The 13,961-nt window shown below is 40.2% G+C and overlaps 1 protein-coding gene across 1 annotated transcript in view; it reads right to left on the reverse strand.

Moving 5' to 3' along the window:
• Positions 1–640: 640 nt before the first annotated feature.
• FGF9 (fibroblast growth factor 9) overlaps positions 641–13,961 on the reverse strand; it is a 30,556-nt gene continuing 17,235 nt past the window's right edge. Inside the window, exon 4 of the mRNA XM_082076067.1 lies at positions 641–4,016. Within this exon, the coding sequence (XP_081932193.1) occupies positions 3,771–4,016 (246 nt within the window). The 3' untranslated portion in view covers positions 641–3,770. The remainder of the gene's footprint in view (positions 4,017–13,961) is intronic.

Consider the following 13,961-nt stretch of genomic DNA (forward strand, 5'->3'; position numbering starts at 1 on the left):
TGACTTTTCAAATCAGAGAGTCCCATCTCCAGCCTCCACATGGTACACCCAGTCATTTATGAAAAGCGTTTTTTCCCTTCCAGTTGGAAGGCAGTTTATGTTCTGCACTGGTTGGTGACAATTTAAGACATTTTTCCTCTGATTTTTCTCTTTCCATTCTCTGCACTGCCCAGCTCTGCCAGGTTTCATCCATCTCACTTAAGTTTGGGAGCACTGCCTGATACGTTACTCGATGCGGCTCAAAACCAGCCTGTACAGTAACATTGCTCTGGATCTCCGTCACCTTTTTGCCCATGTTGCTTGCCCAGACGGATCTGCTTCAGGTGAAAAGCTAATGCAATTCTTGACAAAGAGATAGCCCCCTGCTTTTTTCCAATTTAGCAAGAAGACATAGAAAATATTGATGATTTTGGTCTTCCTGGAATTTTCTTATACCCTCGCTAGGAATAAGAAAAGATATCTTTTTTTGCAATCCCATTATTACACATGTACGTGGTTGTAAGAAAATGTTCTGAAGGGACATCAAGCAAATAATACCAATTTTCAAAATTCTGTAGCAATGTATTTATACAAATTACATAATTCTGTATGTATTTACACACCATTACAGAATATCAAGTAAATAACACCAATTGTTCTTTTGTTTTTCCCTCAGATTTTTCTTCAAGTGAATTTTAGCACTCGGGAGAGGTGCCAGATGGACAGCACTAGAAAATGAGGACTTCTGTTTGTCCACAGCACAGGAGGAGCAGCACAGGAGCCTCCTCGCTTTGCCATGTCAGCTGTCTCCAGCCCTGCTTTAGCAAGACCACATAAGGAGCGGGAGGGCATCCATACCCCTTCCCACCTTGGCAAAGGAGCTCAGCAGCACCCAGGTGATGATGGTTTTGCCCATCCCCGCCAGAAAACAAACAGAAATAACTCATTTTGCACAAGTGACTGAACAGAACCTGTTGTTCACTACCCGAAACAGGGCAAATTTGACCCGGTGAACCTGCAGGGAGTGGCAAACTGCCAGCTCCTGGACCATCCAGTCTTGCAATAATGCCTATGTTAAATTACATGTTTCTATATTTACATAAAGTCAGTATTTACACACCATTATGGGTTATTCGAGTAAATCGGTTACAGTTTATTTATATGGACTGCCATAAACTCATAACATTTTTCTTGTGTTTAATCCTTTCTTTAGAAAAATTAAAAAAAAAATAAATTAAATAAAACATGTTAACTAGTAGTAATGAATTGCCTATAACTAAAAATCCAAGTCGATTTAACATTAAGACTCAAACCATGGCCTCATACTGTGGCCTCAACTCATAGTATTTTTAACCTTTATGATTAATTTCCTGGTATATGTCAGATTTACTGAAAAAGCAGAGTTGCAACCTCCCTTCCTTGCGGTAGGATTGATCTGTTTAACACCGAGCAATGAACTCTAATCCTCTCCATAAGCTTATTTCTTCTCCTGTGTTCCAGCACAGCTTTGCACTGCCTGGACAAATGATTCAGCACCTGGTTGTCCCATAGGAGCCAAACTACCTGCAGGTCTTAGCAGCTCCGAAGGGTTAAAAACAAACTCATGGGCTGCAGTCAAAGGCTGTAAATTCCCAGGCAATAACAGTCCCTAGAAAAGTATGACTAACTGCATCCTACAAATCAACTAACATAATTTACGTATCTTTATCATTCATAAACAATTGTAATTAAATGCACATTTTAAGATTACTGATATTGCTGGTTGAGACATGGGCCCTCCTACCTGTTTGAGTACAGAAAGGTCACGTTTATTCAAGACACCAAGCCAGGGGTCATCGCAGAACAAAATTACAATTCAAATAATATATAACATCTGGACAAGAGTGCCTTAGGGAAAAAATTACTGAATTACAAATAGGCTAAAAACTTATGTATAGCTCCTCCAAAGTATGTTTCTGCTCAGCCTCCATGCCTCTGTGGACAGCCAGGGGGTCAGGACCAGCCACACTCCTGACACACCCAATGGCAAAGGTTACATTCAATTTAATGGCACCAGATTAAAATCCTAATGGATACAACAAATACAAAATTCATTTGTCATATGCACCTTACATGGCTTTTCTCTTTTTTTTTTTTTTCCTACAGGGTGCTAGGGGGAAAATGCCTCTTCCTAAATGTTAATTCCCAAACAGTAACTGCTAATCAACATGTATCTGTGCTTAACATAAAATACTACAATCCCTTAAATATTACATAATGTCAGCTTACAGTTCATGAATATTTGAACATACTTTAGGAAAAAAAAAAAGTCTAATACTGTCCCCCTCATTGTCATTATTGATAGAGATTTATTAGTTTCATTTTGCAAGTTTAACTTTAGGAAGTGTGCTAATATCATGTACTATGACAGTTCACACTGAAAGCAATTTTCCATAAAAGATGTTACAATGGCCCCTATGGAACTTGTATAATTTTGTAGTAGATAGTCAAGTGCACAAATAAACATGTTTACAAGAGTGATCCTGTTAACCTGGTTCTTGCCCTCTAAAGCCATTACGTGCTATTTGTAGAATCTCAAAACTAGTACAACTGTTGATATTACTTATGTTGTTTCTGACATTCTGCTTTAGGAAAAAAAAAAAAAATAAAAGAAAGCATATTTATCCTTCAGCTTTGGTATAATCTGCAATAGATTTTAACAAGTGTATATTCCAGCCCCTATATTTTCCACAGCTGTGAAGTTTACAATGATGTAAGAAGTCACTTTATCAGAGAGGAAATATTACAGACACATAAAGTTGAAGACCCAGTTTTCTCTTTAATCCTCTGGGGGTAAGCTATGAAACAAGCAGTCAGAAGAGTGAGGACTCAGTGTCATGAGTGGTGTGCATATTTGTACAATAATATGGGCACAAAAGAGATTGTCTCCTTCAGTACATGAGGGTCACTAGAATTTATTATTATTATTACCTTTTTATTGTTTGTTGTTTTTTTTTTTATCCATGCACCTTTATATTTACTTGCATGAATTTACCACAGGTTCACAGTGGCCTTTGCCATCTTAATGCTTACAGAGCCTAAAGCTTCCAAAATGCCTATCTGGCCTGTACATATTTCATTAAAAATAAACTCTATATAATAAATAAATATATAAAATAAATAAAATGTTGCCTTTGGAATTTCTATAAATAAATTTAACTTTTTATTTTTATTTTTTTTACTAAGAGGTCTTTGCTTTAAACTCAGTGGGGTGAGACCCAGAGAGCGATTAACTGAAAAGTCTCTTGTTTAAGTAAGACTGCACCCTCCATGCCTTTGTAAATGCAGCGTACACTTGAGCAGGCCACCAGCCAAAAATCCTGATGAATCAAAGTATGGCAGCTATGCTGATACATGACGAAGTACAACTGATCAAAAATTTAAAAGCGTGTCTATTTCCCAGCATGCATCAGGCCTTCCTCCTCTTCCTCCTCCTCCCAGTGGCTCCTCTCTCTCGCGCTCTCACTCCCATTCATCCTCTCCCTTTCTCTCTCTCTCTCGCACTCACTCTCTCACGCTCCCTCTCGTACTAAATCAAGCGAGTGGGCATAGGCTCTCCTCCAGGAGGACAAACCTTTAAGTGCAGGACAAAATCAGCATGTTCCATCCAAGCCTCCATCATACATTATGCATGCGACAAAGTTTGGCAACAGTGGAGCTGATGTGATGACACAGCTAATCAATAAGAACCCACCGCATTAAACCTTTATAGTGGTTACTTTTTAAGGGCTCAAGTGAAGGAATTGTCTTTGTCAACTTTGGCTTAAAATATCCTTATATAGTTCCGGTACTTTCTCAGGGTCCACTGGTCTAGGTAAAAAATGTGTAAATTTTTGATGCCGTTTAGTCCTAGTCCCTTCTCTTGGAGTCCCATCTTTATTTAATGCAACGTAGTATCGTCTTCCAGTGTCCACGTGTTTATATAGATTTGATGAATATGTGTTATACCAGTTTTCTTCAAACTGCTCTCTGAATACACACTCCTGGGTTAATTTTTCCTATGGAAAGAAAAGAAAAAGCAGTAAGAAGATAGATCGCCACAAAAATAAGCTGTTTGTTCAAGGATTACTATTTTCATGGCTTGAAATCAGTACCTCCCTGCTCAATTCACAAAATGAACTATTTCAATATTCCCAGTTTTAGCTAAGAAAAGCTGTATTGCTGAGTATTTCATTAAGCAGTCACAAGGCTGGTCAACTCTATGTGAAACCAAACTGGTTCTGCAAAAGCTTCATTGCCCATATCAAAACAGCAACAACGAAACTGAAAATAGATATTTTAATCTCTCATCATTCCCAAGCAGCTCACAAGACATTACTGGAAGTGTATAACTAATTACTTCAATCACGAGTGCAGGCATTCAAACAAACAGACATAAACAAACAAAACTGGTTTGCAGGGCTGTAATACGATTTAGGGCCTTAAAATCTTTATGTCCTTTCATTGCATGGTAAACTCAATGCATTTCATTAATTTAAAGAGATAGAATTTACTGCCTTTAGTGTCGTTTATTATTTGTATCACAGAACTACAACCCAAGAGAGCTTCAACCAGGAGCACGAACCCCTCGTGCCAAGTTGAAGTTAGGCAAGGAAAACTCCTTTAGGCTTGCTTTACTAGGATTGTCCTTGTGTGTTGCCCTACTGACAGGACCTCCTGAAGACATCAACCATTAATCAGAAACCCCTGCCACAGACTCCCATGACTTTCAGTTCACTGACTTATTCAGTCTTTGTGTACCCTTCTGCATACTTTTGGTCTACATAGATGGGGGTTTGCTTAAAAAGTAGCCACCTGATAATCAGATTCATTTTAGGAAGGACTCACACAAGTGACTGAGCAAGAAGACTGGAAAAAAGGTGGTGAGATCTAGCATGGGAGACCTGACAGAAAAATGGGAAAATATAAGCCTGGAAATAGTCTTTTCAACTGGCACAAAAAAATAATAATGGTAATTTAATAGATTTTTTTTTGATAACCAGAGTTCTCATGTGAATAGCACTCACATCAACCGAACTCAGCTTGCAGCTGAGGATCAACTTCTAATTCTTACAAAGATCCATACAATGCACTCTGTGGATGTGTTTCACAAACATTAAATCTTGAAACAGTCCTTTTAGACAGATACACAGAAAAGAGAAGCAGAGACCAAGGCCCAGATGCAGCAAAGCATTCATGGCGCCTAAGTCTGAACACAACTAAGGAACCTCAGCTCAAACTCCAGTGCCCCCAAGAAGCGACCATCTATGGCTTAATACAGGAGCTTCCCAAAAATCACCACCATTGAAGCTTGCAGCTTGCCCTGGAGCTGCAGGTGCCTTTGGAGCCACCTCTGCTGCTCAGGACCTCAGCTCACAACCCTTTCCCAAAGCATCTTGTGTCAGCCCAGATGTTTCACTGCTGCTTTGCATAGCAAGCACGCTGCTCCCGGGGCAGAGCTCTGCAGCCCACCAGGGCTGGGGACCCTACACACCTTACAGGAATCACCCAGGAACCATCTCACGTGGGGAGAGCAACCTCTGCACAGGTGGGGAGAGCAGGCTGGCAGCCCTCTGCACCCCTGCAAATGGGGTCCTGGGCTGCAAAGCCAAGGTCCTCCTCAGTGTCTAAAGGTTTGGGATTTGGAGGTTTATTCTCAATTCAACCTGTCATAACTCCAGTAGAGCAGAAAGGCAGCAAGAAAGCAGCTCCTGACTTTTCCTTGGATGGGCACTGGGAACCTCATCACCCCTCAGGACCGGTAAACCCCCAAGAGGACCAGGTTTCGGATGTTAAACTCTTGAGTATACACTATGTCAGCACCCACGTCCCTGTGTGGACCCAAGTGTCTGCAGCTTGCGCAGTCACAGAAAGAGCCTGTGGCTGAGAAGAAGACGACAATCCCATCCCTTTCACCCTCTCCTGTGGTTTGACCAGTGGACTTCCCTCCCTTCGGGTCCAGCTGAGCATCACATGCAGAAGCATCAGCACGTGCGCAGGCTGGCTGTAAGTAGCAATTTATTTTAGAGGCGCTTCTGACCGTAATATTTTTAATGTGCGAAGTATCTCAAACACAACAACACTCCATACTGGTTACAGGGAAAAGAAGCACAAATGTGTTTACACTAAATCTTTATCTCTGGGCCAGATCCTGCAACCTCCTTTTGATAATTGCCTCTATGTCCCTTGAGAGCTAGAAGCTGCAGCAGCAGTGAGTATTACTGGATTGCAGCAGCAGCTGAAGGTTAGACACATTGCAGTAGTCTCCTGTACAGCCTCAGCATACAAACTATTAAAAAACTATTCAGCTGCTATAAAGATTGTCTTTAAGTACAGCTTTCATTAGTGTTTTATTTTGCATGAGGTTTAAAATCACTTTGTTTGCTTTAAGGCAGAAGCAGATGCTAAGATGCTATATGCTAGGCCTATAGGTCCATGGGGAAAGAGAAACTAATTCATATTGTTTTCCTGCTCTCAGAAGGCAATAGGGTCACATGACAAGCACTGCAGAAGCACTCCCTGCTAAAAATAGCAACATTTTAGGAAGATATTTCAGTCCTGTCTTGAATTCATTAATTATTCACTTCATCTGCATTTTTTTAGTATCATCATAAATTTCTATCTTTGCAAGAACAGAACTTCCCCATGCCCTGAAGGAGAAATTTTAAAATAGCCTCTTTTTATCTGACAGGTTTGATGCATCATGACAGTGCTGAGGAACACTTAACTAGCAGACCTTGAATAAGGGGTTTTGCATTGTACTGCACTCTGGATGAGTTCAGTGGATTTCAAGCTTACAAATTCAATCTTAATTTTACAAGCTTATCCTGGTTTTGCTTTTCACCCTCTTACAGCACAACTACACCTCTTTTGTCCGTCATCAAAATTCTCAGAAATTCATGTATAGACAGTGGGGCAAATACTTCAACATGAGCTTGACACAGTGTTGTGGTTTAACCCAAGTGAGCAACACAACCACGACAGCCGCTCACTCACTTCCCTCCCCAACCCACAAATAGGGGAGAGAATCAAAAGGAAAGGGAGAAACTTGGATTGAGATAAACACAGTTTAATAAAATAACAAAATACTAATACACTACTAGTAAATATATATATGATAGAAATAGAATATAAAATAAAAGATACTCAATGCAATTCCTCACAAACTCTGTCCACACCAAGAAGTCAGTCCCAGGAAACAGCACCTGGTCCTGAACAGCTGATCCCAAAGAGAGAAAAAAGGAAAAAAGGCGGAAAGGCCCAGAGGCCTCTACAAAACAGCAAAAGGCCAAACTAAACGTGCCAAACAGAACTCCCCACACCTCCAATAAAAAGAGCAAAGAAGGTGAAGAAGCGAGAGGGAGACTGGAAGGTCCCGACTCTTCTTAAATATGAAGTATGACGCTAACGGGATTGGAATACTCTTATTGATCAGTCTGGATGTCTGTCAAGCTCTGCCCCATCCATGCCCCCCTTGCTTGATGTCTCACACCAGTGGGCACAGCACTCAGAAAGTCCTTGGCTCTCTTAACTCTGTCCTGGGTATTATCTCTTGTTCTCAAACTAAGTCCAAATAATGACCGTGCTAGCTATGAAAAAGAAAGGTTTCTAACTGCATGAAGAAAATTAACTCATTTTCAGTCAAACCAGCACACAGAGCAATCAGGATGCAGGTTCAGATATGCAGGGACACTAACAATCACACTTTCAGAGAAGTGAAATTATTTCTTTATAAATTCATCAAACCATTTCCTTCTAGGCAACCTAGAAATTCTGGTTGTAGTCACAGACCACTGGAGTAAATCAGTGTTGGTTCAGGCCCTGTAAATAATGCAGAGACCAAAATCTCAGAACACCCTTTTTCCCATGCCCTGGAAGATCCTTATGATAACGGTTTATCTAGTACCACAACAGACAGAAACCAATAATGACCAATAGTCATCTATGTAAAATCATAGAATCATCTAGGTTGGAAAAGACCTTTAAGACCATTGAGTCCAACCATTAACCTAACACTGCCAAGTCCACCACTAAACCATGTACTACCACAATACTACTTAAGACTAGCTTACACTCATGTTTTGTGCACACATGCCTTTATTCAAGCCAGAAATGAGCATAATACATGGGTGAGGCTGGTCCATCCTGCCAACAAGCACCTTCTTGCTTCACCAGTTCTAGGATGGGAAGCCTTACTGAAAGCAAATTCTCCCAGTACAGGAAGGAGATGGTGTTTCCTGATCACAGGCAGCTTGCATTTCCCCTTCTGACTATGACTTTCACGAAGTCCCTGTACACACAGTTGAAAAGCAAGATTTAGCCCTAGAATACAGCAAGTTTTGCATACTTTTATTCTAGCAACTGACTTCTCTGTCATTTTCCAGTGCCAGTATTTCCTTTCACCACACTTAATGTCACTAGACATCTTTGTCGAAGGCTGACACAAATACCAAGCATACCCAACTGGAACAGCTGTGGAAAGTAACCAGCATTCCTGGCTTGATCAAATCACTTAATTTAGGAGACAAACAAGGAGGTCACCTCAAAATTATATAAATCTGATGTTTCACAACATAGCACATATTTTCTCTGAGGACTGTTCATAGAGTATTCCACTACATTAGTGACTGATTCTTATTTTACTACATTTCCACACTTTACCTGGGTATTTTTAACCCGTTACTTAACTCAACATTCAAATAATTGACTTGTGCAAAGATGCACATATCACAAGGGCAGAAACCCAAGGCAGATTTAATTCAGAAGTCTGCTAATGCCTGGTCACTGTTAGCAATGCCAGAATCCCTTTACCTTCCTACATTACCCATCATCTAACCAGAAAGAAAAATAATTATGTTATCTTATTTCCAGGTAGATTGATTAAAAGTGAGATTGCAAATTAATAGCTACCGCCATCAAAACAAAAGATTTGCCAGCTTGTTTAAAAATAGATATGCTTGTGAAGCAGCTAATTGGATATTTAGCAAACATATGTATACTGTCCAGAGAATGGTTTAATGTCTCTAAGGAATGGTAAAAAAATTATGTTGCTTAGCAATTGAAAGCATAGTATGGGGTCCTGTATAAAACAAATCAATATTCTTTTTTTCTTTCAAATAACTTTACAGAGCTAAAACTCCATTTTATTTTGTAACCTGACAAAGGAAACCTCTTCAGACCATCATTCCTAAAATCATAACAAACACATTTCATGTCTAGCAAACTACTCTTTTTTATGCCATATATAGTTTTCCCTTTTGCAACTGCTACACTAACTCAGTAGAGACACTTCACAAGAAAACACCTAATCCAGAAGTCCAAACAACTATTAACAAGAAGTATATTTGATATAGTCAGCACTTCCTACACACCTGCTCCATGTTATTGCCATGTTAATCCACACTGTCTTAATAAAATAATGTTTAAATATTTAGTCTCTTAAATAAATTCATGCATTATGGCTATATGACGTTAATAAAAACTGCATATGTGGTGAGGAGAAATCAACAAAAAACCCTTCTATTCTCTTCCAAAGTGGTTTTCTTTGCTGTTTTGCCTACAGATACACACATTTTACACACAGTTGGCCCTTCCCATGCTGTAATGCAAACAGCCTCTAGAACATGCTATGTTCAGCTAATAATTAACACTCATCAAGAGTTGTCATAAATAAAGGTGTAGTTCAGCATTTGCTGTGGTGTTGTCTGATCTCCCATGCTAAGCCTGTAAGTCTCTGGCTGGGAGCACAACCTCCCGCCACAATGTGCAGCCAAACACCGGGGGCCAAGCAGCAGCATGTTCCTTTCCAAGTCAGACAGCAGTACCAGGTGAGCCCTGCACTCAGTGTCTGACTTGCTGAGTGTCACCAAGTTTTCCTTGGACAGTTTCTCCAAGTAGTGTTTGTTTCAGAATGCTTTACATAATCGTTTGACAAAACATGGAGGGTAAAAAAAAAAAAAAAAAAAAAAAGACAAAGAAAAAAAGGAGAAAAAAGGTCTGAAAAGGACTAGCTGACTGTTTTTCTGTGTTTGTGTCAGTGCTGCTCCACAAGCACTTCTGAAAGACAGCAGGAAACCCTGCTGGGCCAGAAGAGAGACCAAACGAATAGCCAGGCACCCACGCTGCCCCTCACATGCATTTCATTTTCCATGGTACTTTTTATAATATGAGTGAATTAGGCAAGGTGTTTGGCAAAACTGCAGTTGGGCAATTGCATTCTACCTACCTGAGGTCACTTTATACTTTCACAGAGATGGACTATTAATCTTAGTTTATCCTCTTAAACTTCTAATTAATTAATATGAAGTTTATATTATACATAAATCCCTACTTACTAAAAAAAATATAAAAATAAAAAGTGTTACTGTTCCGTACCACTGCCACGGAACAGTTATAAGAGTGCTTAAAGATTAATATATTTCATAAAAAAAGCTTGTAAAGTTCCCAAGACCCAGTTGAACCTGGTCACCTTGGGAGCATTATCATCAAAAGCCACAATAGCCACCCAGATATAGACACCGTGATGCTTCCATGTCCTGATGAAGGCAACAGAAAAGCAGAGCTTCCTGAACAAAGCAAATCAACTCCAACATCAACAATAAAATCCCATGAGACTGTCAGTGCAGCAGGGATTCCATTGCTTCTCCCCTTTGCCCCATTGCCCCTCTTTTCCCACTCCCTTGCTCTCCACACTCTCCTCTGGACAGACCAGACTGGGACCCAGCACTCTGCTGGCCCAGGGTTGTTTACAGAGCTCTTCTGACATGAGCTGCAGGAGGATGAGATGCCAATTAGGCTTACGTCCATTTTTGCCACTGCCAAATCCGCAGCTCTCGGTTTTACTGATATCCAGTCCTTTGAGATTTCAAGTTTGCAGCATCTGTCAAGCTTCAAGCATGCCCTCCCTGAACATGAAATCATTGTAGGAAGAGCAACCCCACTGTGCCCAAGCTTGCATCTGCCAGCACAGGCTGCCTACCAGCAGCCATGCTTATGGTCATATAGGTTTGATTTAGATCTGCCAAGTGCATTAGATGAAAACCCATTTTCACCTAAACACCCAGGGTCTGCTCATGCTGCTGCTGGAAGCCATGACAAAGCTCCAGAGACAGACCTCAAGCCTCGTAAGCTGTCACAGCACCATTTCTTCGGAATCTGAAGAGCTTCCTTCTCCACAGCACAACGAAGCAGGACCAGTAAAAAGTCAACTCTTAAAAAACAAAAAAGTGGGTGTGTTCCCCTCCCTTCTGCACCAGCAGGGCCAGGCCCACACTATGTGCCATTAACTAGTCACATTTCTGACCTGCATTTTATTTTTGGTTTCCCTGGCACAATCAAGAACTGCAGTCATCAATGTTATCTAAGCATCTAATTCATAACGCTTGGCTGAACCCTTCCAAGAATCAGAAAGCAAGGTGGTATGCAATCTGATACAGGGGCCAGAGCCAATTTTTAAAGAAGACAGGAGAGAAGTTCCCATCAGCTTAAATGGGACTTGGATCAGGCTTGCAACAATAAAAAGGCAACAAATACTTTAAGACACTGAAAGAACCATTTCAGGCACGTTCAGATTTACTGAAAGCTGTAACTTGACCTACCCCGGCTCCCCACTCCACAAATTCTCTTCTATCAAAAGACAACATGTATGTCAAACGAGGGCTGTTATTTTACAGCTACACACACTCTTTAGCCTGAAATACTAGTTAAGCTTTTAACCAAATAGAGATTTTTCAATAAAACATGCCTTCCTTAAATACAACTAAGATGAAGCAGAGCATCAAAGTGTTTTGTCAGTATTTTTTACTTTGTTTTGTGGTTCTCTGAGCACAGAATGCTGGGTTAAATGAAAGAAAGCCCTCCTTCAGCAGAAAGTGCTGCCTTTTGCGGGAGCAGCTAAACTTACACGCTCAAAGACATTGTAAAGTGAGTGATAAAAAGTACTCAATCTACACGCTCAGTGAGTATCTCCCCAACTGGATTTATCCATCATTAGAGAAACACCTTATCCCTCAGCTACAAGGTGTCATCCTAAAAATAACAGAATGCTCAGGGCCCTTCAGAAAACACTTTGCCACAGGGACAAATAATTATAATACAAGGCAGTGATAATAATGTACACTATAAAAGTACCTTATGTTTTATTCATTCAGCAAGATGATTTGGTCAAGGAATGATGAACAAAAGTCTGTCTCTATATTTTGTTATTGATTTTATGTAAAGCTACCTGCTAGGTCCTAGCTCAGAGGACAGGGACATTACTGATCCCATTGTCATTCTAGATGAGGGTCATCAAACAAACAAAGCAGCACAGGCTATTGCATGTTGGAAAGATCCAGTCCTCTTCACTGAAATGCCCAATATCTGCAGCAGTTTTGAAAACCAATAAATTTGTCAGAGAGATTTTAAAATGTACAGTGCTTTGGTGGGCAGTACAGCAAAGGATTGATACCCTAAGATCCTTATGCAGCAGGACTGGATTGCATATGCAGTTTAAGTTGTTTAAAAGTGAGGCCTTTTAAGCTCCCACCTTTTTTTTTTGACACAAAGGAAGGCCAGCATTTCAAAGAGCTGCTGCAGAAGAAAAGATGTCATGTTTGCCCTTTTAGACAGCAGTGCTCCTCCATTGGCAAACATTGCTCATAAGTAGTCTCTCCAGAGACAACTCTTTGGACACTTCCCGCATTATTTTTTCCCAAAGGTAATCCCACCACAAAATCATGGATCTAGATACAAAATTTATAGTATTTCACTTTCTGAGCAGAACAAAAAAAGATTCCTCTAACATTTCTCAGAAAATCCACATATCTTTGGTGTTGCCATGCCCTGACTTAGGTTCTCAGCGATACAGCTGATCCAGCCTTTGGAAAAAGCTGGAGAAAGTTGGGTGGCACTGCTCCTCCACAAGCCCCCTACTCCTCACACACATATGCATCGGTGGACCTGTCTTTCAATGGGTCAAACTTTAGCCATGCAGTTAATTTCAGCTTTGATGAAAGAAGTTGTCAATCTGTCTGGAAAAAAAAAAAAATAGATATACAATAACAACTTCAACAGAACTGGTGATTGAAAGCTCCCAGACCAGGCAGTTGGTCTACCAGATACCAGCAGCACACGGACCTTACAAAGAATTCAGATTTTTAAGGTATAGAGAAATAAAAACCTGATGATTTTGATTAAACTTTATATTATTTGTGTATTCTAAAATGACTCAAAGGATTTTTCTGAAGTCTTCCCCAATAAGTTCCCTGTTCTGAGTCCAGATTATACACTAGGTGCTATCCTAACAAAGGCATCAGCAGGCCAAAATCTCCCTTGCTATGCAAAAGCAATAAACATTTACATGTTAAAAGACTGTCTTTAGATTGCAGACTTTCACAGGCAGGAGCCCTGTCAAGATTTAGGTTTTTAAAATGATGAATACAGTAGAGCTCTTATCTTGATCAGGGTCTGCTGACACAACCATAAAATTAATTGGTGGTTTTACAGGAGCAGGTCTAATCCTGATTCCATTGAAGTCAATGGCATTTCAACCGTAATAGAATCAAGTCAAAATTTCTCCTGAGTCACAGTTGCCTCCATAATTGCGTTAAATTTGAAGAGTAAAGTTTAGCAGATTAAAGATGCACAGCCTGGGCCAGACCTCAAAAGCATGCAGTATCCACACCAGAAGCCAAGTTTTTCCTCAGCAGCAGCTGTGGAACACTAATATAAAATCTGATCTTCAAACCAGAAGTAACACCAGAGGTCTGCATTTATAAAAGGAAGGAAAAAGAAACCAAAGGGCTTAACAAAAGGGGGGGAAATGGATTTGCACTGTAACAAGTTTTATTTCTCAAGCTTTTTGAATGTGACACAAATGAACTGCATTACTGCACATCACCAAATCAGCCTGAGCACATTCAAATTGCAAAGCAAACCTCAACCTAGACAAGAAGGTTCCACAGGGCAGACTTTTTCTACTCCAG

The sequence above is a fragment of the Streptopelia decaocto genome (genome assembly GCF_964273445.1).
Source record: "Streptopelia decaocto genome assembly, chromosome: 1".
NCBI classification, from domain to species: Eukaryota; Metazoa; Chordata; class Aves; order Columbiformes; family Columbidae; genus Streptopelia; species Streptopelia decaocto.